At 37.8% G+C, this 27,514-nt stretch overlaps 1 protein-coding gene across 3 annotated transcripts; it reads left to right on the top strand.

Annotated features, from left to right (window-relative positions):
- The first annotated feature begins 18,182 nt into the window (after positions 1-18,182).
- C1GALT1C1 (C1GALT1 specific chaperone 1) lies at positions 18,183-25,044 on the top strand. 3 transcript variants are annotated; one of them, XM_031944357.1, is made up of 3 exons: positions 18,183-18,393; positions 20,921-20,980; positions 22,133-25,044. In XM_031944357.1, the coding sequence occupies exon 3, from the start codon at positions 22,138-22,140 to the stop codon at positions 23,089-23,091; it is 954 nt and encodes a 317-aa protein (XP_031800217.1). In that variant the 5' UTR covers positions 18,183-18,393; positions 20,921-20,980; positions 22,133-22,137; the 3' UTR covers positions 23,092-25,044. The 3 variants fall into 3 exon arrangements, with proteins under 3 accessions (XP_031800217.1, XP_031800218.1, XP_031800219.1); XM_031944358.1 differs by having other exon boundaries at positions 20,921-21,016; XM_031944359.1 differs by lacking the exon at positions 20,921-20,980.
- The last annotated feature ends 2,470 nt before the right edge of the window (positions 25,045-27,514 follow it).

Below are 27,514 nucleotides of genomic sequence, written 5' to 3'. Positions count from 1 at the left end.
TGAGTAAAGGAAAGTGACTTAGACCTAACAGTGTGATATGATATATCACACTATATTATAAAGTGGTAATTGTCAAAATAGTCTGGTACCAAGAAATTGAGTAGTGGAAAAGCAAAATAGATTATTTATATATGCAATCCATATTAATAAAAGACCACAGTAATCCAGTGTTTGATAAATTCAAAGATCCAAACTTTGGGGACAAGAACTCACCATGTGATGAAAATTGCTGAAAGAACTTGAAAGCAGTTTGGCAGAAACTAGGTACAAACCAACATCTCATACTTATATACCAAGATGATGTCAAAATGGTATGCAATTTAGACATAAAGGATGATATCATATGCAAATTAGGGGTGCATGGAATATTCTGTCAATTCTATGGATAAGGGAAGAATTTATCATCCAAAAAGTAAAAGAGAGCACTACAAGAAGTAAAATGCATAATTTTGATTATATGAAATTAAAAAAGGTTTGCAAAAAGGAATGCAATGCATTCAAGATTAGGAGGAAACCTGGAAACTAAGGGGGGTTGGGGAATTTACAGCAAGTTTCTGTGATAAAGGCGTAATTTCTCAAATATATAAAGAATTGAGTCAAATGTATAACAATACAAGTCATTAAGGTGGAGCCAAGATGGTAGAAAAAGTCAGCAAACTTACCTGTGAACACTTTTAATCAATGCCATAAAACAATTTCTGGTGTGGCAGAACTCATAAAAGGACAGGGTGAAATAATGTTCCAGTCAAAGACAACTTAGAAGGTGAGCAGGAAAGGTATGTTGCACCAGGGTAAAAGTGGAATACACTTCAGCACAGGCTGCACCAGCATAGACCAGGTCCCAGCAAACTAGGAGCAGGCCTTGGAGCCTGCTGGAGTGGAACAACTCATCAGAAGAAGATTACAGGGATCTATTTGCTGGCATTAGGAACAGAAGTCTGATGTTTTGCCCATACTTGGATTTGAGTAGAAGTCTTAGGTGGCAGTCCCAGGGAGAGGAATGGAGCAAGGACCCTCCTCATAGTTCCAGGGCAGAAAAGAGTGCTTGTACTCACTCAGAGACAAGAGTACAATCTAGGAAAGTAGTAAACATGTCTCTCCTTAGATAATACCACCTTAGAAGAACTGAAAACTTACAAGTCCCTAGAAGTATCTCTGAAAACATCTGAAAGACAAGCAAACAACATTAAAAAGTTCTAACTAAAGAAAGTTTTGATGGTGACAAGGAAGATCAAAACACATACAAAGAAGAAGATAATAAGGTCAAAGTTATATTCCAAGAAAAAAATATGAATTGATCTCAAGCCATGGACAATCTCAAAAAGGATTTTGAAAACTAAGTAAGAGAGGTAGAGTAAAAATTGGGAAGAGAAATGAGAGTGATACAAGAAAATCATGATAAAAAAGTGAACAGCTTGGTAAAGGAAACACAAAGAAATACTGAAGAAAATAACACATTTTTTAAAATTAACTTAATTTATTTAACATTTTCCCCAGTGACATTCAAAGCAATTTTTTAAAGATTTTTGAGTTCTAGGTTTTCTCTCTTATCCTCACCCACAATCAAGAAACCACATGTGAGGTTATGCAAAACATTTCCACAAAGTCAAGTAGTAAAAGAAAACACAGACCTCCCACCCTAATGAAAATAAAAACTCTCAAGAAAAATTAAGTTAAAAATAGAGAGTGATAGAGAGAGAGAGAATGCTTCAATCTGTATTCAGACACAATCAGTTCCTTCTCTAGGTGTGCATAAGAAAATACATCTTAAAAAACAGACTAGGCTGAGTGAAATGAGCAGGACCAGATCATATACTTCAACAATAATACAATTCTGATGGACGTGGCCCTCTTCAGTAATGAGATGAACCAAATCAGTTCCAATAGAGCAGTAATGAATAGAACCAGCTACACCGAGAGAAAGAACTCTGGGAAATGACTATGAAACACTACCTAGAATTCCCAATCCTTCTATTTTTGTCCACCTGCATTTTTTATTTTCTTCACAGGCTAATAGTACACTATTTCAAAGTCCGATTCTTTTTGTACAGCAAAGTAACTATTTGGACATGTATGCTTATATTGTATTTAATTTATACTTTAACATACTTAACATGCCTTGGTCAACCTGCCATGGGGGGGGAGGGGATGGGGAGGAGGGGAAAAATTGGAACAAAAGGTTTGGCAATTGTCAATGCTGTAAAATTACCCATGCATATAACTTGTAAATAAAAACCTATAATTAAAAAAAAACAGACTAGGACAAATGATAAAAGAGGTTTAAAAAAAAGCAATGAGGGGAAGAATGCATTGAAAAGCAGAAATGATCAAATGGAGAAAGGCACAAAAAATTATTAAAGAAAAACTCCTGGGTGGAGCCAAGAGAGTAGAGAGAAGCCAGGAAGTTGCCTAAGCTCTCTCCAGTTACATGTAAAAGCATTTTCTTGGTTGTACATGTACATTCATTTTTTAAACACATTTCCTTACAAAGCATTGTAAGAGAGAAAAATCAGAACAAAAAGGAAAAACCACAAGAGAAAAAGAAAACCAAAAAAAAAAAAAAAAGAAAAGGAAAAAAGTGAACATAGCATGTGTTGATTTATAGTCAGTCTCCATAATTCTCTCTCTGGATGCTAATGGTATTTTCCATACAAAGGTTTTTGGAATTGCCTTGGATCACTGAACCACTGAGAATAACCAAGTCTGTCATAGCTGATCACCTATTCAGGAGAATTATATTTAAAAAGTCAACAGTTTGGAGAATGAAGTACAAAGACTGAGGAAAACAACTCCTTAAAAAATTAAATTGGTGAAATGGGGAAAAAATTCACTAAAAAAACAAACAAACAATTAAATAATTCATCAAAAATTAGAATTGGGAAAATGGAAGTTAGTGACTCTATGAGACATCAAGAATCAGTCAAATAAAATCAAAAGCATGAAAAAATAAAAGAAAATGTAAAATAACTAATTGGAAAAACAACCAACCTGGAAAATAGAAGAGATAATTTAAGAATTATTGGACTACGTGAAAGCCATGAACAAAAAAAAAGAATCTAGACAACATCTTTCAAGAAATCATCAAGGAAAATTGCCCTAATGTTGTAGAACCAGAGGTTAAGATAGTCATTGAAAGAATCCATCAATTACCTTCTGAAAAAGACTCCAAAATGAAAAACTTCGAGGAACATTGTAGTCAAATTCCAGAATTATCAAGACAAAGAGAAAATACTGCAAGCAGCCAGAAAAAAACAATTCAAATATCAAGGAGCCAAAGTCAGGATTACTCAAGATTTAACAGGCTTCATATTAAAGCAGAACTCCTGGAAAATGATATTCTGAAAGGCAAAAGAGTTTTAACTACTACCAAGAATCAATTACCAAGCAAAATTTAGCATAATTGTTCAGGGGGAAAGACAGACATTTGATGAAATAGGAAGCTTTCAATTATTTGAAAATTATTGATGAAAGGACCAGAACTAAACAGAAAACGGAAAATTCGATCTTCAAATACAAGACTCAAGAGAAGAATAAAAAGTTAATAAACGAGAGAGAAAAAAATGCTATTTAAAGGTTACATTATTTATATGTCTACATGGGAAGATGATACTTGTAATTCTTGAGAACTGTATCTTTGTTAGGGCAGTTAGAAGGGATATACACAGATAGAGTGTGGGTATAAGTTGACTTTGATATGATAATATGAAAAAGAAATTAAGGGGTGAAAAAAAGATTATACTGGGAAAAGAGGAAAGAGTAGTATGTAAAATGAATTAAATTAGATCACATGAAGGAGACAAAAGAGGAAAAGAAGAGAGGGAGGTGAACAAATCTCATCTTAATCTCATCATATTTGACTCAGAGGGAATTATTTACACAATTTATCTTACCCTGTAAGGAAGTAGTAGGGGAAAGGTGAAAGAAAAGGAGAGAGAGAAGACTGATAAAAGGGAGAGCAAAAATAGGAAGGGAAAGGGGAAGCAAAAGGGGGGACTAATAGAAGGAAAGATAGATTAAGGGAGGTGGGAGTCAGAAGCAAAACACTGGTGAGGAGAGAAATTATGAAAAGAAAAAATATTTTCAGGAGGGAAAAAAAGGGAAATATACAACTATTAATCATAACTGTGAACATGAATGGGAACAAACTCTCCCACAAAATGGAAGCAGAGAGAAGAGTCAGAATTCTATAATATCTTATTTATAAGAAACACATTTGAAACAGAGAGAAACACATAGAATAAAAGTAAAAGGTTAAAGCAGAATATATTATGCTTCAACTGAAGTTTAGAAAAAGCAGGATAGCAATCCTGATCTCAAACAAAGCAAAAGCAAAAATAGATCTAAGTAAAAAGATAAGGAAGGAATTTGCATATTGCTAAAATGCTATCATAGATAATGAAATAATATCAGTAAACATATATGCACTAAATAGCATAGTGAAGTTAAGTGAGTTATAGGAAGAAATAGATAGCAAAATTATACTAGTAGGGGATCTTAACATTCATCTCTTAAAAAGAGATAAATCTAACTACAAAATAAACAAGAAAGAAGCTAGAGAGACAAATAAAATTTTAGAAAAATTAGACACGATAGATCTCTGAAGAAAACTGAATATAGTAAGGAACATACCTTTTCTCAGTGGTACATGGCAACTACTCAAAAATTGACCATATATAATGGCATAAAAAAACCTCACAATCAAATGAAGAAAAGCAGAACTATTAAATGCATCTTTTCCAAATCATGATGAAACAAAAATTACATATAATAAAGGGCCATGAAAAGATAAACCAAAAATTAATTGGAAAATAAATAATCTAAAAAACGGGTGGTTCAAAAAACAAATCATAGAAATAATCAATAATTTCATCCAAGAGAATGACAATAATAAAATGATAAAACAAAACTTATACAGACAAAGCATTTCTAAGGGGAAATGTTATATCTCTAAATGCTTACATTAAAAATAGAGAAAGAGGAGACTAATGAATTGGACATGCAACTAAAAAAGCTAGAAAAAAAAAACAAATTAAAAATCTCCAATTAAATATCAAATTAGAAATTCTGAAAAACCAAAGGAAAGATCAATAAAATTGCCAGTAAAAAAAAAAAACTATTGAACTAATAAATAAAACCAAGAGTTGATTTTATGAAAAAATAAAATAAAATAAGTATTTGATTGATTTGATTAGTGAAAGGAAAGAAGAAAATCAAATTATAAGTTTCAAAAGTGAAAAATTGAACTTATCACCAATGAAGAGGAAAGTAAAGCAATAATTAGGAGTTATTTTGCCCAACTGTATGCCAATAAATCTGACAGCTTAATTTAAATGAATGTATAATAATAATGAATAAGCCATGAATGAATTCCTTAAGAAAAAAATCTCTAGAGCCAGATGGATTTACAAGTGAATTCTACCAAATATTTAAAGACAATTAATTCTAATACTATATAAACTATTTGGAAAAATGGGAGAAAAAGGATTCCTACAAATTCTTTTTATGACACAAATACCTAAACCACAAAACCTGGTTTAGGTGCTGTTACCTAAACCAGGAAGAACCAAAACAGACCAATTTCCTGAATGAACATCTATGGAAATTTTTTAAATAAAATATGAGCAAAGAGATTATAGAAATTTATCACCAGGATAATCCACTATGACCAAGTAAGATTTGCATTGAGAATACAAGGCTGATTCAGTATTAAGAAAGCTATCAACATAACTTACTATCTCAATAACAAAACTAACAGAAATCATATTATTATCTCAATAGATACAGAAAAAGGTTTTGACAAAATACAACAGGCATTCCTAATAAAAACACTAGAGAACACGGGAATGAATGGAATTTTCCTTAAAATAAGTAGCATCTTTCTAAAATCAACAAGCATTATATGTAATGGTGATAAGCTAGAAGCATGTCCAATAAGATCAGGGAAGAAATAAAGTTGCCCATTATCACCACTACTATTCAATATTGTATTTAAAATATTAGCTTCACAATAAGAAAAGAAAAAGAAAATGAAGGAATTAGAGTAAGCAATGAGAAAACAAAACTATGACTCTTTGCAGATGATATGATGATATACTTAGAGAATCCTAGAGAATATCTGAAACAATTAACAACGTTAGCAAAGTTGAAGCATATAAAATAAATCTACATAAATCACTGGCATTTCTAGATATTATTCCTTTTTTATTTTGTTATTTATTTAATAATTTTCCTCAGTTACATTCAAACCAAAAAAATTTAACATTTGATTTTTAAAATTTTTGAGTGCTAGGTTCTCTCCCTTATCCCCACCCACAATTAAGAAACCACTTGTGAAGTTATGCAAAAAAATTTCATAAAAGTCAAGTTGTAAAAAGATCTTCTATGCTATGAAAATAAAAACCCTCAAGAAAAATTAAGTTTAAAAAGAGAGAGAATGCTTCAATCTGTATTGAGATACAATCAGTTCCTTATCTGGGTATAGATAGGATTTTTCATAAGCCCTTCAGAGTAGTTGTGGATGATTGTACTACTGATAATAGCAAAGTTATTCACAGTTGGTCATCCAGAAACATTGCTATTACTTTGGATACAGTACATTTAACTTTGCTTGAGTACATGGTGCACTTTTCAGGTCTGTTTTTTTTCCCTGAGAGCATCCTAATTGTCATTTTCCATTGATCAATAATATTTCATCATAAACACACACCACACTTTATTGAACTATTCTCCAATCAATGGGCCTTCCCCTTATTTTTTTTTTTTGTCATAAGAAGACAGTTGCTATGAATATTTTTTGTACATATAGGTCATTTTCCTTTTTTTCCAAATCTCTTTTGGTATTCACACCAAATAATGGTGTTGTTAGGTCAAAGGATGTGCATGAATTTATAGTCCTTTGGACACGGAGTATATCTTTTGATTATTTATCAATTGGGCATGACTATTATTTTTTATAAATTTGACTCAGTGCCCTCTATTTTTAAGAAATGGGGCCTTATCAGAGAAACTTGCTTTGAAATTTTTTTTACAATTTTTTACAATTTACAAAAATTTTACAAACTTTTTACAATTTTAAATTTACAAAAATGACTATTATTAGCTATATTTTTCCCTATTTATTCTCTCTTTCTTTCACCCTGTCCTTCCTCAAAAGTGTTTTCGTATTGATCACTCCCTCCCCCAATATGCCCTCTCTTTTATCACCCTCCTTCCCTTCCCATATCCTATTACCATCCTATTTTCCTGCAGGGTAAGATAGATTTATATATCCCTATTGAGTATATATGTTATTTCTTCTTTGAGCCAATTCTGACAAGAGTAAAGTTCACTCTCTCACCCCCTCCTCCCTCTCTTCCCCTCCACCGTAAAAGCTTTTTCTTGTCTCATTGTTATGGCAGATAATCTGTACCATTCCACTTCTCCCTTTCCCTTTATCCCAGTATCTCTCTCATCTACTAATTTCATCACTCTTTTTTAAAAGATATCCCTTCAGATTCAACTTATACCTGTGCCTTCTGTATATATACTCCTTCTAACTGCCATAATAATAAGAAAGTTTTAATGAGTTACAAATATCATAAAAGACTTTGGAGTGTTTGGGGGGTCTTGGCTCCACTTGCATTTCTATTATTAACAAAGTCCAGCAGCAAGAGGTAGAAAGAAAAATCTTATTTAAAATAACTGGAGACAATGTAAAATATTTAGAAATCTACCTGCCAAGACAAACCTAGGAACTACAGAGAACACATTTACCAAACATGTTTCACACAAATCAAGTCAAATCTAAACAAATGAAAAAGTATCAGTTGCTCATGGGTAGGCCATACTAACATAAGAAAATGACCATTCTACCTAAATTAGTCTTCTTGTTCAGTGCCATACCAAACTGCCAAAAATTATTTTTAGAGCTAGAAAAACATAATTACAAAATTCATCTGGAAGAACAAAATGTCAAGAACATCAAGGAAATTAATGAAAAAAAAATGCAAAGGATAGTGGCCTAATTGTACCAGACCTAAAACTATATTATAAACCAGCAAAACCATTGTTTTTGGTCAAATGGTCAAAAACATTTGGTAATGGCTTAGAAATAGAGTGGTGAATCAGTGGAATATGTTAAGTATAAAAGACACAGTCAACAATTATAGTAACCTATTGTTTGATAAACCTAAAGACTTAAGCTTCTGGGATGAGAACTTGCTATTTGACAAAAATTTGTCAGACACTAGGCATAGACCTATGCCTAGGTCAGACCAAGTGACACCCTATACCAAGATAATTTCAAAATAGGTTCATGATAAAGGGTGATACTATAAGCAAATTAGGAGACAAAGGGATACTTATCAGATCTTTGAAGAAGGGAGAAATTTATATCCAAATGAGAAATAGACAACATTATGAAATGCAAAATAGACAATTTTGATTATATTAAATTAAAAAAGGTTTTGCACAAACAAAACCAATATAGCCAAGATTTGAAGGGAAACAGAAAGCTGGGAAACAATTTTACAGCCAGTGCTTCTGATAAATGCTTCATTTCTAAAACCTATAGAGAACTGACTCAAATTTATAATAATATAATCCATTTCCCCATTGATAAATCGTCAAAGCATATCAACAGACAATTTTCAGGCAAAGAAATTAAAGCTATTTCTAGTCATATGAAAAACTGCTCTATATCACTATTGATTTGAGAAATGCAAATTAAGATAATTCTGAGATAGCACTACATACCTCTCAGATTGACTTAGATGACAGGAAAAGATAATAATGAATGTTGAGGGGAATGTGGGAAAACTGGGACACTGCTACATTGTTGGAGTTGTGAACAGATCTAGCCATTCTGGAGAGCATTCTGGAACTATTCCCAAAGGGTTATAAAAACTGTGTATACTCTGTGATACAGCAGTGCCTCTACAAGGTCTATATCTCAAAGAGATCATGTGCAAAAATTTTTATAGCAGTCCTTTTTATGCTGTCAAGAACATGGAAGCTGAGTGGATCCCCATCAGCTGGCGAATGGCTGAATAAGTTATAGTACATGAATGTAATGGAATATTATTGATCTATAAGAAACGATTAGCAGACTGATTTCAGAAAAATTTAGACTTACATGAACTGATGCTGAGTCAAGTGAGCAGAAGCAAAAGAACACTATACACAGCAACAACAAGATTATGTAATATTCAGCTGAGATGGAATTGGTTCTTTTCAACAATGGGGTGATTCAGGGAAATTCTAATGGACTCGTGATGGAAAGAGCCATCTGCATCCAGAGAGAGGACTGTGAGGACTGAGTGTGGACCACAGCATGGCATTTTCACTTTTGTTGTTGTTGTTGTTATTTGTTTGCTTGTTTTTTTTTTTGTTCTCATATTTTCTTTTTACCCCTTTTGATTTTTCTTATACATCATGACAAATATAGAAATATGTATATAGAAGCATTGTACATGTTTCACATATATTAGATTACTTGCTATCTAGGGGTCTACCTTATAGGGTTGTTGGGAAAATGAGATAATATCTGTAAAAGCACTTAGGACAAGGCCTGGCATATAGTGAGTATCATACAAATGTTATCTGTTATTATCAGAGAAAAAAGCTGAATGCTTGATAATTCGGAAGAAAAACATTTTTAAAGGGAAAGAAAAAAGATGCATGCTAGCCTTGGAGGCAGAAGACCTGGATTAATATACTGACTTTTATGCTTATTACTGAAGTAACCTTGTGTTATTCACTAAACTTCCTGCCTCAGTATCCTCATCTGTAAAATGTCTGAGTGGATGACCTCTGAGGTCCCATCTACCTCTTAACCCATGAAACTACAAAAGCCATTCAATAAATCAACTGAATCTGATAGTATATGCAATTTTTCACAGCCATAATTCACCATATTTGTAAAATCCAAGACTTATTGAAAGGAAATTGAATGCTAATTCACTATAATGACTTCCCTCTTGCTGAAAATTTACTACCTTTCCTTATTGGCAGAGGTAGGAGACAATAGATCCTCCTTAATCTTAGTGCTTTCCTTCTCAGACTACCGACAATTTATTCTGTATATATCTTATTTGCAGATAGCTGTTTGCATGATATTTCTCCAATTAGGGGGCAACTAGCTGATACAGTGGATAGAGCACCAGCCCTGAAGTCAGGAGGACCTGAGTTCAAATTTAGTCTCAGACACTTAACCCTTTCTAGCTGTGTGACCTTGGGCAAGTCACTTAACCCCAATTACCTCAGCAAAAAAAAAAAAGATATTTCTTCCATTAGACAGCGAGCTCCTTGAGAAGCACACAATAGGTGCTTAATAAGTGATAGTTATCTAAAATTCTGTATGTAATGTAGGACTCAGCAGAAAGCTGGTTTTGCAAAAATGTTTTTTCCTCTTTCTATTAATTTTGCTGTTGTTAGAATAAATCCCTGAGTAGGGAAATGAAGGCATAATCAGAAAATGTTGCATTAAAATTCTACTTCTCCCTTTCTGGGCCTCAGTTTCCTCCTCTTAAAATGAGAGGATTATACTAGATGGCTTTTAAGAGTCCTTTGAGTTCTAGACCTAGAATCCTAAGCATGATCTTAGGCAAGTCCCTTCTCCTCCCTGAGCTTCAGGTTCCTCCTCTGCAAAATGAAAGTGTTAGGTTCAATATCTTTTGAGGTTCCTTCCAGCTCTAGTTCTAGGAGTCACTGTATTAACTTTGGGACAAGTAACTTACGCTCTGTGGTCTTAAGCTTCCTCATCTGTAAAATGGAGGTGGGGGATGTTGGACTAGAGGCTTCTAAAGTTATGATCCTATATGTGGCCCTCAGAAAACCTTCTTGATCAATAACATTTATTACCATCTACTATGTCAATCAGCCAGTCAAAGAGGAGATTCTTTTCCTTAATTACTACCTAGCCTTAATCACTGAATGGGTGCGGCCTCCATCAAAATGAGACCTATACCTTAGCTTAAAAGGCTAAAGTCTCCCATTTTATCCAGGGTCATTTCTGGTTGTCTTGATCTCTTATTTGGCCACTGGAACCAGCTGGTTCCGGAGGTGAAAGTGAAGCAGGTGACTTTGCACAGCCCTCCCTCACTTAAATCCAATTCACTTGCATTTCATAGTATCACCTCCCTGATGTCCTGGTCCTCCTTGAGATCAAAGGACAAACAACAACAAACATTTGCTAAGGGCTGGGCATTGTGCTAAGCTCTTGGAGATACAAAGAAAAGCAAAAGATAGTCCCAATTCTCAAGAAGCTCACCTTCAAATGGGGGAGGCAATACACAGTTATGTACAAATTACATACAAGATAAATCATCATCAGAGGCACTAGAATTAAGGAGTATAAAAGACTTCCCATAACACTAATATTGTTGGTGGAACTGTGAATGGATCCAACTATTCTGGAAAGCAGTTTGGAACTATGCTCAAAATGTTATCAAACTGTGCATACCCTTTGACCCAGCAATGTTACTACTGGGCTTATATCCCAAAGAGATTTTAAAGAGGGGAAAGGGACCTGTATGTGCAAGAATGTTTGTGGCAGCCCTCTTTGTAGTAGCCAGAAACTGGAAACTGAGTAGATGCCCGTCAATTGGAGAATGGCTGAATAAATTGTGGTATATGAATGTTATGGAATATTATTCTTCTATAAGAAATGACCAGTAGGATGAATACAGAGAGGCCTCGAGAGACTAACGAACTGATACTGAGTGAAATGTGCAAAACCAGGAGACCACTATACATGGCAACAACAAGAGTATAAGATGATCAATTCTGATGGATGTGGCTCTCTTCAACAATGAGATGATTCAAACCAGTTCTAATTGTTCAGTAATGAAGAGAGGCAACCACACCCAGAGAGAGGACTGTGGGAATTGAGTGTGGACCACTACATAGCATAGCATTTTCACTCTTTTTGTTGTTGTTTGCTTGCATTTTATTTTACTTCTTCTTTTTTTTTTACTGTGGTTTGATTTGATTTTTCTTATGCAGCACAATAATTGTATAAATATATACACATACATTAGATTTAACATATATTTCTACTATGTTTAACATATTGGACTACTTGCCATCTAGGGGAGGGAGTAGGGGAAGGGATGGAAAATTGGACACAGTTTTGCAAGGGGTAATGTTGAAGAATTATCCACACATATATTTTGAAAAATAAAAAGCTTTTAAAAAAAGACTTCCCATAGAAGCTGGCATTTTAGCTGAGACTTGAAGGAAGCCAGGGAAGCCAAGAGGTAGAACTGAGGAGGGAAAGCATCCCAGGTGTGAGGTACAAGCAGTGAAAGTGCCTGAAGTTGAGAGATGGAGTTTCTTGTTTGAGGAACAGTAAGGAGGCCAGTGTCACTGGATAAGAGAGTACTTGGGGTAAATGCAAAGTGAAAAAGCCTAAAAGGGTTGGAGTGGGGGTACTTTGAAGGTCTTTGAGAGATAAACAATGGATTTTATATTAGAGTTGACTGAATGAAAGAAGTGGGGAAGGAGATGATATATCTTAGGAAGATCATTCTGACAGCTAAGTAGAGAATGGACTGAAGAGGGGAGAGACTTGTGGCATCCCTCCCTGTAGCATGTCCTTGCAATAGTCCAGACATAAGGTTATGAAGATCTGTACCAGCATAATGGCAATGTCAGAAAAGAGAAAGGAAAATATTCAAGAGATGTTATGAAAGTAAAATCCATAGGCCTTGGCAACAAATTGGATATATAAGGGTGAGAGAAAATGAGGAGTCAAGAATGACAAGTAAGTCAGGAGCTTGAGTGAGAAGATAGTGGTATCTATAAAGCAATATGAAAATGAGGAAAAGAAGCAAGTTGGGGGGAGGGAAAAGAATAAGTTTAGTATGTGATATGGTGAGTTTGAGATATCCATGGGCCATTCAGTTCCAGATGTACAATAGGATATGAGCAACTGGAGGTCAGCACAGAGGTTAGGGCTGAATGAGTAGATCTGAGAATCATCAGCATAATTGAATCCAAGGGACATAAACAGAAAGGATATAGAGGGAAGGAAGGGCAGGTTAGCATAGCCTACTTTCTCAAGTTTACATAGAAAAGGGAGGAGAGATACAGGATGATAATAAGGGAAGAATCAAGTGAAGGTTTTTGAAGGTTTTGGAAACAGTAGACAGAAAAGATTGAAGATAAGTGTGAGTGGACATAATAGAGGTCTTGTTTCTATTTCTACAAAATGATGTGGATGGACCAAATGGCCTCTGAAGTCCCTTCCAGCTCTATAGCAACAATTCCACAAGTGTCCTCGGGTTAGTGATTTTGCCTGGGTCTGTTTTGTCTCTAAAATGAATGAGTTGGATAAGCTTGTCCCTGATTTCTCATCCAGCTCTAGATTTATGAGCCTAAATGTTGACCTCCACTCCTGGATCACTGCCTTGTCATGAAGGAGGCCTTGCTCAATGAAACCATGAACTGTGCCAATTGGGATTACCCAAGATGGACAAGTCACTGTGGAAAATTCTGACAATATTTTGACACTGGAGAAGGAAATGTCAAACTACTCAGAATCTTTGCCAAAAAAAACCCATGGGTGGTATTAAAATGATTAAAAATATGAAATCTGAAGATGAGTCTCTCAGGTCAGAAGGTATCCAATATATTATTGAGTAAGAGCAGAGGACAACTACAAATAGCTTCAAAAAGATCAAAGCACCTGGGCCAAAGCCCAAAGGAAGTTCAGCTATGGATGTGATTGATGATGAAAGGAAAATCGGATGCTGTAAAGACCAATATCACATAGGAACCTGGAATGTAAGATCTATGAACCAAGGTAAGCTAGAGATAGTCAAACAAGAAATAGAAAGATTTAACACCAACATCTTGAGAATCAGTGAGAATCAATTAAATAAAGGAGAATGAGTGACTTTAATTCAGGTTATCACTACATATGCTAGTGTGGGCAAGAATCCCTTACAAGAAATGGAATAGTCCTCATAGTAAAAGGGTGAGAAAAGCAGTACTGGGGTATAATTTCAAAAATGACAGAATGAATCCAGGGCAAACCATTCAGCATCACAGTAATACAAGTCTATATTCCAACCACAGACACCAAAGAGGCTAAAGATACTAAGTTCTATTAAGACCTACAAATTCTTCTAGAAATAACATTTTAAAAGATGTCACATTCATCAGAGGGAATGGGAACGCTGAAGTAGGAAACCAAAAGATAATCAATATAACAGACAAGTTTGGCCTTTGAGTACAAAAAGAACCAGGGCAGAAACCAAGAGCAAAAAAATCTAAAAGGCAATTCTATACATAGACATCACCAGATGGTCAATATCAAAATCAGATTGATATGTAGTTTGCAGCCAAAGGTTGGAGAAGCCCTAGAGTTGGTCATAACAAGACCTGGAAATGACTGTGGCTTAAGGCTTAAACTGAAGAAAGTAGAGAAAAAGTAACAGCAAGATTGTGTATAGGGATGACTTAAGTAGCATCCTTATGACTATGAAAAGGGAGTGACAAATAGATTTAAGGGATTAGATCTGGTATGTGGAATACCTGAAGAACTATGGACAGAAGTTTGCAATATTGTGCAGGAGACAGCAACAAAAAACATCCCAAAACAAAAGAGCAAGTAAAATAGCTGTCTGATGAGGCTTTAAAAATAACTGAGGAAATTTATATTTTAATATATTTAACATCTACTGGTCATCCTGCCATCTAGGGGAGGGGGTGGGGGGGGGTAAGAGGTGAAAAATTGGAACAAGAGGTTTGGCAATTGTTAATGCTGTAAAGTTACCCATGTATATATCCTGTAAATAAAAGGCTATTAAAAAAAATAACTGAGGAAAGAAGAAAGTGAAAAGGAAAGGAGAAAGGGAAAGCTATACTCAATTGAATACAGAATTCCAGAGAATAGCAAGGCGAGTTAAGGTTTTCTTAAATGAACAATGTAAAAAAGAGGGGGAAAAATAGAATGGGAAAAATAAAAGATATCTTCAAGAAAATTAGAGATATTAAGGGAAGTTTCATACAAAAATGGGCACAATAAAAGACCAAAAACAGAAACAGAAGGGATTAAGAGGTGACAAGAATACACAAAGGAACTAAACCAAAAAACCTCAATATTACTGATAACCATGATGATGTAACGGTTACTGATCCAGAGCCAGACATCCTGGAGAATGAAGTCAAGTGGGCCTTAGGAAGCGTTGTTAACAATAAAATCAGTGGAGGTGAAAGAATTCCAGCTGAGTTATTTAAAATCCTTTAAAGATGATGCTGTGGTATAATGATTCACTCTATAGGCTAGCAAATTTGAAAAACTCAAGAGTGGCCACTGGATTGGAAAAGATTCTTTCACATTCCAATCCAAAATAAGGGTAATGCCAAAGAATATTCAAGTTACCAAACAACTATGCTCATTTCACAAGCCAACAAAGTTATGCTTTAGATTCTGCAAAGTAGCCTTCAGCAATTTGTGCCCTGAGAATTATCAGAAAACCAGGCTGGTTTTCAAAGAGGAAGAAGAACTAGAGACCAAATTTTCAGCATTCTCTGGATTGTGGAGAAAGCAAAGGAGTTCCAGAAAAACATCTCCTTCTGCTTCCTTAACTACACTAAAGCCTCTGTGTGGATCACAACAAAATGTGGCAAGTCCTCAAAGAAATACAAGTATCAGATCATCTTGCCAGTTTTCTAAAGAACCTGTATGTGAATCAAGAAGCAATAGTTAACTATTATTACAATGGGAACATAGAAAAACTGATCGATTTAACTGGGAAAGGAGTAAGACAAAGTTGTATATACTCACCTTATTTATTTAACTTACATCATGTGAACTCCCAGGCAAGAGGAATCATAAACTGGAATTAAGGCTGACAGGGAGAAACAGCAACAATCTCAGAGATGCAGATAATATTCATGTGACTTACTCTCTTCCCCTCTCAGAAAGAAGCCCAACCAAATATTATCAGATATAACCAATTCCCAAACTGTTTATTCAGAGTGACTGTGAGGATGGAACTCTTTCTTCTATCCTTCAAACTTCAGTGCATCTTTAAACTACCTTTTGAGATATTGATTAGCATATCTTTAGATGGGTCTGGGATCTGATCTGCCAGATATATTCCATTTGGCTTCTCTTTGATCCTCCCCTTTGAGAATCTCATTACTTCTTTTCCTCCTTGATCCCTCCTCCCTCTTGAATTTGTTATGTGTGGGAAACCCCAAGGCTATATTTCTCCTTTTAAAAAGATCTGCTTATGATAAAGGTCTTTGCTAAATTCTTTTCAAGACTAAGGCCCCTATGAGGTTAATCTCTCTCTCTTCATAGTGCCTTCCCTCTAATAGCATCTTTTTCCTCACTCTAGCTAACTCTGCTTAGTTTAACCATATGCTCTCCCAACTCTATTTCATATTTACTATTCCTTTTTTTTTTTTTTTTTTTTTTACTTTTTTATTGTTTTCTTTTTTTCTGGTCATGATGGGAAATCTGAATCATGATGGGAAAGAAAAATCAGAACAAAAGGGAAAAACCATGAAAGAAAAACAAAAGAAAAAAGGGAAAAAGTGAGCATAGCATGTGTTGATTAGCTTGGTCATCATTTTTTAAAGAATAATAATATCCTATGACTTTCACATACCATAACTTATACAGCCATTACCCAAATGATGGGCATCTACTCATTCTCCAATTCTTTGCTAACACAAAAAGATCTGCTATAAATACTGTTATACATGTGGATGCTTTTTCCTCCTTTATGATTTCTTTGGGATGTAAACCCAGTAGCAGCACTTCTGGATCAAAGGCTACTCACAGTTTGATAGCCCTTTGGGCAAAGTTCCAAATTGTTCTCCAGAATGATTAGCTCAGTTCACAACTCCACCAACAATGTATCAGTGTCCCAGTTTTCCCACATCCCCTCCAACATTTATCATTATCTTTTCCTGTCATCTCAAACAACTCTGAGGCACAGTTTCACACCTCTCAGATTGGCTAAGATGATAGAAAAAGATAATATTTACTATTCCTAGAGTGCATTGTACCCCTTCATTTTTCAGTAACCTATTCCCCTAAATAATTTTACCTTTTGCCAAAGAGAATGGCCATTGTGAATTTGTCACGTTTATCTCAAACAAGGAATTGCTACCCTGACAAAAACTAAATGATGGCAACCCCTCATTTTCTAGCAAAGGCAAAGGAAATAGAAGCAGTGTCAGATTTTTTCTCTTCACGCTCAAAGATCACTGCAAACAAACTGCAGTCACGAAATTAAAAGACATTTGCTTCTTGGAAGGAAAGCTATGGCAAATCTGGACAACATAAAAAAAGCAGAGACATCACCTTGGTGACAAAGGTCCATAGTCAAAGCTATGATCTTCTCAGTAGCAATGCAGGCCCAAAGAATCCATGCTTTGGGGTTGTGGTGCTGGAGGGGCAAGGAAGTAAAATCAGCCAATACTTAAAGAAATTAAGTCAGTCTATTCACTGGAAGGTCAGATACTGAAGCTAAAGCTTCAATACTTTGGTCACATAAGGAGCAGATAGTAGACATTATGAACGTGAGTTTGGTCAGACTTTGGAGACAGGGGAGGAGGGAAGGGCCTGGTGTACTATAGTGCATGGGCTGAAGTAAAATTAGACACGACGGAATGAGAGAACAAGTGCAGGGCTTGGGCAAGTCATTTCACTTTCTTGAGGCAGTTTTCTTGTCTGTCAAATTAAAGAGCCGGACCAGTTGGCCTCTCAGACTCCTCCCAGGTCTAGACTTAAAACGGTGGTTTTAAAAGCGGCCTTGGACCGGAGGTCCCAGAAGCACGACTCCAGGAAGTGGAGCTTTCATCGAAGCCCACCGCAGCGCCCCAGGGGGCCAGGAGTCAGCCCGCTACTGACTACGTGCACCGGCCCTCCCGCCTGACCAATGAGCTGCCGACTTGAGGCCGTAACTGCAGGCCGCGAACCGGTCTGGCGTCACGCACGCGCCGCGCGCGCGTCACAGGGGGTCGGGCCGTTTGCAGCCTCCACGTTCTCTTCTCCAGGTGGACCGCGCGTCCAGTCCCCGGAGCACGTTGGGTGACGCTGCGTCGCCAGGCCGGCAGCCCAGCGCTCACTGGCCCCGTCCTCCCCTCCGCCTCCCGCCTCCCGCCGCGCACAGCTTCCTCCTCCTCCTCCTTCTTCTCCTCTTCCTCCTCCTCCTCCTCTTCCTCCTCCTCCTCCTCCTTCTCCTCACCCCGCCCCGCCCTGTCCTCCCCCCTCCCCCCCTCCGGGCCCCGCCTCCGAGAAGCCGGCCCCACCTGGGAGCGCTGCCGGGGGTGGGGGGTGCGGGGCCTGACGGATTGACAGACTGCCCCATCCCGACCAGTGGAGCTGCGGTGGGACTCCTGAGAGCACCCTACCTTCCTCCCACCCACCGGCCTCCAGCCTCCTCGCCGGTGAGTGCTGGGGCCCCGCCCCTGTCCCGTGGGGGGCGCTGTTTGCGGAGGGGTGGGAGTGCTGGAGGGAAGCGTCGCCCCCCCCCCAGTTTTCTTTGAGCCTTTCCCCTCCCCCCCCCCCTATATTTTTCGAGCTTCTCCCCTCCCTGCACCTCCTGGAGAGACACATGCATACACATACTACACACAGCGCGCGTGCGCGCGCCTTTTTCCCTCCCACTCTCCCCCTCTTATACCTCCCCCTCTTCTTGTACCTTCGCTCCTCCAAACCCCCCTTGTCAGTTATGCCGAGGCTTTCTGTTCCCCTCCCTCTTGTCTGTACCGAATTGATTCCTGGGCCTAGGGCTCAACCCATTTGCTCTTGCCTTCCTGGAAAAAGGCTTCATCATTTAGGAAAGTTTGGAGAATTTGTTTTCCCATTTTCTTCCGAAGAACACACTGCTTGTAATGCAGTGGTTCTCCCCTCCCTTTCCTTACATCACCATCATAACACCTTCCCTTCTCTCTCTCTCTCTCTCTGTCTCTCTCTGTCTCTCCCCGTCTCTCTCCTTCCTCCCCCACTCCCCATCCCCAGTAGGCGATCTTGGTGTTTGAAGTACAGTTCTGATACCTGTGTTGACCACTGTCATGCCAGATGTCCACTTGGAATAGTCATTTATTATGGACCAGAAATCAGAATTATAAAAATGTTTGTAGCAACCAGCCCTTCATACACACAGGAAGGTAGTTGTGTAACCTGGCAATTCACCTCTCCTTTTTCTCCTACATAACTTATGTTTATGCAGCAAGTGGCTCTGGGAGACTGCCCAACCCGGAACTCCCTCCTGCCCCATCCCTATCTGCCCAACAGAATTTCTCCACACCCTTTATGATTCCTCAGGTGAAAAAGGGAAATTCTTTTTTTAAGAAAGACCATGGAAGGGAGAATGATTGCAGGGTTTGTATTTTAGATTATAAAGTATGGATTGGTGGTGAGGTAGAAGGTCATTTAGGGCAGATAAATCCCCTTCATCTGAAGGAGAAAGATTTTAATGACTTATGTCTGAAATTCATAGAAGGAAGTACTGTGAAGGTTACCATATCGAGCTAGTCAGGAAACTGGCCTTGGGTGTCTAGGAGCCTGCCCAGTCACTAAATCTTTGTGAACTCCAAGGGAGTCACTTACCCAAACTTTCCTCCTCTCCAAAGTGGGAAGTTTGGGCCGGCTATATTTGTAAAGAATCCATCTCCCTTTGACATCTAAGGATTGCAGTAGACATACAAAGGGAATAAACAGAATACTAGAAGTGAGCTTTAGTTTTGGTAGAATCAAGAAGTTTGAGGAAAACCCCTTTTTGTGGCATAAATATTATTAAAAATTGTTCTTCTGTAACTATTTGATGGAACCTTGACTTTATTTCTAATCAGAATGTTGATGTAGACTTTTCTGTAGCATTGTGGCACCATGGAGTAGTGGATAGAAAACTATGAAGACAGGAAGACTTGGGTTTAAGTGTGCACAGGCGTAGTGTGGCAGAGTGACCCTGGTCAAGTCACTTATAATGCTGTAGGCAACTCTCTAAACTGATATAAGTCACATTGATACAGTTCCCTCATCTGGGATTTCCCTAAATCAGTAAAATTACAGGTCTGTTCCCAAACTAAAAGATTGTCGATTTGATGCTAGAAGGTATTTTAGACACCATCCATTCTACCTTCCTCATTTTACAGAGGAAGAAAGGAGACCCAGAGAAATGAAGTGGCTTCATCCATGGGATTCTAGGTTTAGGAAGGAAAAACTCTCAGTGGCTATCTAGGCCAACCCCTTGTTTCTACAGATGAAGAACCAAGGTTCAAGAACATTAAAATTACTGGGCCATTAGTGTGGACCTGAAATTTGAGCAGTCCCAACTCTAAATCCGGTATGCTTTCAATAATATCATCCTGCTCCCCTGAAATTCTTTGGGTCCTGCCATCCCATCAAGTAGCTTCGTGGGATTACTTTTCTGAAAGCACTCACCTTTCATCTTAAATGGAAGGAGGAAAATGGTCCTTTGGATATCCTGCCTTTGTCTCTTAAAACCAGTGTGACTTTAGGCAGATCATTCCCCCTTCCCCCCCGCCCCCCACGGCCCCAGTCTCCTCCTTTGGAAAATGAGAGGATGGGACAACAGTAGCCTCTGGGAGCCCTTCCACCTCTGGATCTAGGATCCTATGTGTCATCTCAGGCAAGTCACTTCCCTTCTATGGACGACCTCACTTTCCTACTCTGTAAAATGAGGGCTGGGTTAGATGATGTCTAAGATTCCTTCCAATTCTAGGGCTAGAAGCCTATATATAAACATCAGGGTCAGCTATTTATTAGATTTTTCCTTACGTTGATATTTCCTCCTTTTGAAAAAGAGCAAAAAGGTGGGTAATAGTCAAATAACATGGGCTGTTGGGCTCAACATTTATGACATAGAAAGAAAACCAAAGTATCAGTCCAGTTGTTACCTACCAACTTGCTGATTCATGATGAATTTACCTCTTGTCTTTCATTTTTTAGGAGTAAAGACAGTGCCAGTACATTTGGATAAAATTCGGCATAATAAGAAATCACTTTAAGGTTGGCAAAGCACTTTACATTTCAATCAATCAGCAGGTATTTATTAAGCATCTGCAAATGTGCCAGGCACATTGGGCACTGGGAATACAGGGAATAGAAAATGAAATAGTCCCTTCTGTCAAATAGCTTACATGCTATCTATTAGATGATCTTTAAAATTTTTTTTTCAATTAATAAAAGCATTTATTTTCCTTTCTTTTCTACTCCCCTCTTCCCCCCCCCCCCCCCCCCAGTCCTGGAAAAAGGTAAAACAAACCTTATATAACAAATATGCATAGTCAAGTGAAACACATTCCCATGTTGGTTGTGTCCAAAATATTAGATCAGGGGTCCTCAAACTTTTTAAATAGGGGGCCAGTTCATTGTCCCTCAGTCTTTTGGAGGGCCGGACTATAGTAAAAACAAAAACTTTGTTTTGTGGGCCTTTAAATAAAGAAACTTCATAGCCCTGGGTGAGGGGGATAATCGTCCTCAGCTGCTGCATCTGGCCCACAGGCGTAGTTTTGAGGCCCCTGTATTAGATCCATTTGAGCCTCATGAGAACACTATGTGGTAGATGCTATTATTGTCTCTATTCTACATGTAAGGAAATTGAGGCTCAGAGATATTAAGAGTCATAGAGATTACAAACATCTAGAACCAGGATTTGAACCCAGGTCTCCCTGTCTCTGTCTACTACTCTTTCTTTCAAAGCTACCTCATAATAAAGTCAAGGAATTAGATTCCCTTAGATAGAGTTTAAGAATCAATCATTTAACAAGCACTTATTATGTGCCTGGCATTTCCATTCCAATTCTGTCCTAGAGAGAAGGGATCCATCAAGGCTCTGACTTTATCCAGTACTTGCATACAATTGGAATATAGACTGGTTATAATAACCATATGTGCATGGCCGCATTTTCCAAAGCAGAGATCCAGATACATGGTCAGGCAAAAGATATTTTTTCTTTCAAGTTAAAAGTATGTGTTCTTTCTTTGCAATCTAGGAGTTACGTTGCCACTGTATGTATATCTTCTATAAAAAGAACCCAGTGATTGTCATTTTAGGCCTTATAGAGCTATATGAGCAATATTATATGCGCAAATAGAAAATGAAATGATTAGACTATGCCTTTCCATAAGGTATCTGAAGGGTCTTTTTCTTCTTTATAGGAAAAATGCTTTTTGAAAGCAGTTCATTTTTGAAGGGTATGATGCTTGGAAGCATTTTCTGTGCTTTGGTTACTATGCTAGGACACATTAGGATTGGTCATGAAAATATAACTCATCATGAGCACCATCACCTTCAAGCACTTAGCAAAGAAGACTTTTTGAAAATTTCTGAAGCTGAACGCGTGGAACTGGTTAAGAGTATTCGTGTATACTGTATGATACTTGTCAAACCCAAAGATGTGGGTCGTTGGGCGGCCGTGAAAGACACTTGGACCAAACACTGTGACAAAGTAGAGTTCTTCTGTACTGAAAGTATTAAGGTGTTTGAGTCAATTAATCTTGAAACAAATGACATGTGGACATTGATGAGAAAAGCATATAAATATGCCTATGATAAGTATAAAGACGAATACAACTGGTTCTTCCTTGCCCGACCTACTACATTTGCTGTAATTGAAAATTTGAAGTTTTTCTTGTTGAAAAGAGACGCGACACAACCATTTTATATAGGCCATACTGTAAAATCTGGAGAGCTTGAGTATGTGGATGTTGAAGGAGGAATTGTCTTAAGTATAGAATCACTAAAAAGACTGAACGGCCTTCTCAGTGACCCCGAAAAGTGTCCTGAACAAGGAGGTATGATTTGGAAGGTATCTGAAGATAAGCAGCTAGCAGTCTGCTTGAAATATTCGGGAGTGTTTGCAGAAAATGCTGAAGATTCCGAAGGAAAAGATGTATTTAACACCAAATCAGTTGGGTTTCTTATTAAAGAGGCAATGTCTAATAACCCCCAGCAAGTAGTAGAAGGATGCTGTTCAGACATGGCTGTCACTTTTAATGACCTGGCTCCAAACCAGATGCATGTGATGATGTATGGCGTATACCGGCTTAGGGCATATGGACACACTTTTAATGACGCATTAGTTTTCTTACCTCCAAATGGGTCAGACAATGACTGAGCTCTAGAAGAAGTCAGCGTGTAGATGGTATAGAACATGCAATGATTTGCCATTGCATTTGGTAACTTAACTGCACATCCACACATTAGCAGGTTGTTGGGGGTTTTTTGTTTGTTTTTTTGATTTGTGGGAATTGGTGTGTTTTGGCACATAATAAGGTTTTACAAAAGGGGTATTTTTTTGCTAAAACTTTTTTATAAAAGTTTCTGGCTTTCAACTGTGTTGGAAAGAAAAATCTTAAGAGTAAGGCTTATGTGAACAAATGATCAGATTTGTAAGGGATATTTGCAAATATTTATATGACACTTCCAAACAATCAATATTTGGGAAATCCAGTGTAAAATATATTTTTGCTAAATTTTTTTTATTGTAGAAAGGTTTCTTTACAACATTTCTTGCTAATATCTTTCTATCTTTCTAAGATATGCAAATCAAACATAAATTAAGTCACTGGACATAAATTTGCTATTCAAGTAGGCCTTTCAGCTGGATATTTATTTTCTTGATGGCACACATACTGAGCTTTGACAAGTGCCAATGGATTTGCCTTCTCAAATTAAGCAACTAAGGCAAAGTACCTAAGCAAACTTAATAGATGAAATTTTTGTATCACAACAAGTGGCTGCAAGAATCATTTAACCCTTATGGTTCTAATCTGGTGACATCTGTGGGTGCTGAAGCTAGACTCCTAGAAATTTCAATGTGGTTGCCACACTCCTTCATGTAGGTACTGAAACCGAGCAGGGCGTACACCCACATCCTGCTCCTCTTCCTCTAGTTCATGTGGTATGATTGTGAGTGGTGTTCCCTGCTAATCAAGCATGCAACTTGGCTGAAAGTCCATCAGTTGAGGTTCATGCCTGCCGAGCCAGCGATCTCATTGGTGACTGCAGAACAGGTCTCAAGCCATCTCACTTCACTCAGTCGCTCACCTGTGCGGTGACTATGATTGCATGTCTCATTCCTTATTTGGTTAGCCTGGGAGGCTTTGCCTTCCTTCACATGTGGACATCATCATTCTTCATTGGATCAGTATAGCAGGGCCTTACAACTGTAAAGCTTCATCTAGTGGAGAAAATAGCACTGAAGCATACCACATCTGGGGTTGGCTTTCCCCATAATCTGGCCTGTGCACCTGGTCCTTTTATGATGTAATCATGAGTGACGTATTACATCAGGTCAATAAAGCCCTGTATGGTTTAAGACCAGGACATCTTAGAACTGAACATTTGCCTTAATCATCCTTAGAGTTTTAATGGTAGTCAACTTTGGCCAATCAGAGGTAGAGCTGTTTCCCAAAGAGGGCCCCAGGCTCCTGCGTTTCTTTCTTCCATTATATATTGCAATAAAATGAAAATGAAATCTTCCAAGAATTGTGGGAAGCCCTGGGTTTTAATCTAGCATCCTCCAGCAGCCAGGTTCTCCAGGTTGGGGGCTTTAAGATGCTGATTTTTTTTTTAATGATAATTGAGATACTCTTAAAACAAAACACTTCTAGTACCCACCAGCTTTGATTTTACCATGGGTCACGTGCGTTCCCTGGGTACCTAGTGATATCTAGTATCCCTCACAACCAATAGCTCATGATGTGCAGGTGTTACCCTTGTCCAACAACACCAGCAGTTTGAGGAATTTCTACTGTATTTGTAATCGAGTATGCTAGTGGACTGTTAGGTCTGGTGACGCACAAGAGTCAAATCTTAATAAGTATTTCAGAGACTGTAATCCATTGTTGAATTTACTGACAGCCTTGCACTGTCAGGATTGTATTTGAGCCAATTAGTCCTCAGAATATTGAATGACCCTTCCTGCCACATAAGTATAACTTCCAGTTTGCCTTAAAGATTTATGTGTCTCTTTGTATCCACTGTAGTTTTGTAGATAAAAGCCTGGACCAATAACTCAGAAAATAAAGCTGTCAAGGCCAAGGTCACTGATTTTTCTCTCCATATAGAAGAGTGCTCTGGTCCATAGCCACAAACTACTGCTCGGACCCAGGCCAGCTAATTCATTTTGTGTTATTGGTCACTGAGGGTCTCGGTGAGTGTATGGATAGCCCAGTGCAAACCTAGCCTCACTTTATGTGGTAGATATGCTCCTAAAGGATTGCATGTAAATCAACTAACATGTACTGTACCAGAAACCCCCATTTAAAAAATTCCTTTGTAAAAAAAAAAAAAAATCAACCTTTGGTAATGTGACTTACACAGTCACTCTCCAATCCATCCGTAAAGACAGATTTTTTCATTGAAGCCACTGAAAAGGACATATCTTACTGATGGTGACCCAGTAATGTCGTCATCATCATGCGTTGACTCATTTTTTATTGTACGGGTTGTATGTATTAGCTGTATGCTTGAAGAGTTCTTGTTGAGCATGTTTCTATATTGAATCTCATCTTCCATTGACTTCATTATAATTTCATAGATGTGCCCTGGCAAAGCTTGAGTAAAATAAAAATTTTAATTAAGAACCCTAATAACTGTTTCTATGACCTTCATTTTGTCCGTCTGCATTTTGGTTCCATTCAACAAGTATTTCTTAAGTGACTGAGCTCAGACCTTTGCTAAGTTCTGTGAAGGAAACAAAAGGAATATTTCCATACTGGCAAGAAGTGTAGCAAATGGATAGTCAAGCCACGTGATTTTTGTGCACTTATTAAAATTAAAGTGTACCCCACAATTCCCAGGCCATCAGTAATTCTTACTTGCTCTGGGGGACTTGTATATAATCATATTGGCTATATCATTACTCTGGCATTTTGGCAAAAGCCCTAGCAGAAAAAGCCACAAGGACATATTTTGTCCAGCACTCAAAGCAGTCCTCTGACTGATACTAGCCCTAGCCTAGGGCTTTGTTCTAGGAAAGGAGAAATTTTGACCTTCTTCAAATGCCCCTGACTCTGCGCTTGAGGGGATAGCTAGTCCAGGGTCGATGGAGACCTTTATTCCTACTCCTTCTTTCTTCCAGAAATAGAACAGAGAAGCCCAAATCCGTGATAGGAAAGGAGACTTGGATTTCCCCAACTGGCCTTGTGGGAGCTTTCTTGTTTTCAGCATTTGGCAATCTGAAACATTTTACCTCTACTGGGGATTGGGGGGTTTGGGGGAGGTGTTACTCCCTGTCTAAGTTTCTAAGCAGTTCCAGATGTGAGATGTTTGAAGTACCTTCAAAAAATTGCATCCAGTTTTTCTGGTTGGAGAGTCAAGGTACTGTGCCACTGCTGCCCTGGCTTCCTTTGGCAACTAGGGCTTGATTTCATTGTTCATCGATACCTTCCTTCTCTCTTATATTCAGAATCAGTTACTAGATTATGCTTGATCCTTATGCTTGATCACTAGATCTGCTGCACAATTAGGTTTTAGCCTGTTCTCAGGATCTAAGTACCTCAGCTCCTGACCCTCTGGTCAGTTTCATTATTCCCCGGCCCCTTTTCTCCATTTGCCTTGTGTGAGTATTGCCAAGCCCAGAATACCTGACAGCCCTGCCTTTGTGCTATGGCATATAAAACTTTGCAAAAGCTTATCCTTCCCCCATCTTTATACCAACACATTTTCCCTCTTACCAACCAGTTATAATCCACCATAAAAGCCATCCCCTTCTTTCCTTTGTAATGGCTCCATTTCAAAGGCAGTTTTTATTGCCACAAATAACAGTGATGACGCTTGAGAAAGGTTGAACCTCAACAAACTCTCTATTAGGTGATATCACTTACTATAAGATTTCCAAAGATCTTAACGATGCTACCTGACTATTTGGCCAAAGAAAGGAGAAAAGTCCTGTGTCCCTCTAGAGCAAGTCAAGTACTACAAACAGTACCTCTCATCTGTGCTTTTGAAATAAACTCCTAAATGGGCTTCCTACCTATCTTCCCTCTTGGATCTCTTTTCCATTCAGCTGTCAAATTGATCTTTCTGAAGCATAGATGTGATCATAACACTCCTCTGCTAACGAGGTTGCAAATGGCTCCCCTAATGCCATACAGTACAAACCAACATGTTTGTCATTTAAAGCTTTTCACGATAATCTATATACATTTCACATTTTTCTCTCTCTGATGCTCTATTCCCTTCTCAGTCTTCCTTCCTGATGATTATAATTGGTAGTAATATACCTCCCAATACTATTTTGGGCTTACTTAGTAGATTTTCTCTTGCGATCAGAGGCTCACCCAAACTTTCAGATGGTTTTCCCCAGATCAAAAACCTGAAACAGAAGAGTAAGATAGCATAAGCAAAGGGTTAACATTTGATGAATTAATTTAAAAGAAAATCTGCAGCAGTTATAGAAACCTTGCTACCTCTAATAAGCCCAAGGTACAAACATATTTTTTAAAAGCACCTTCTGCCAAACACCTACTAATCCTGTGCTATCAAATTTCTCCATGATGAAATGTCAAATAACAATATTGATAGGATAGTAA

The sequence above is a fragment of the Sarcophilus harrisii genome, chromosome X (assembly GCF_902635505.1).
Source record: "Sarcophilus harrisii chromosome X, mSarHar1.11, whole genome shotgun sequence".
Classification (NCBI taxonomy): Eukaryota; Metazoa; Chordata; class Mammalia; order Dasyuromorphia; family Dasyuridae; genus Sarcophilus; species Sarcophilus harrisii.
Note: the sequence above shows the minus strand (reverse complement) of the source record. Positions and strands in the feature narration are given on the sequence as shown.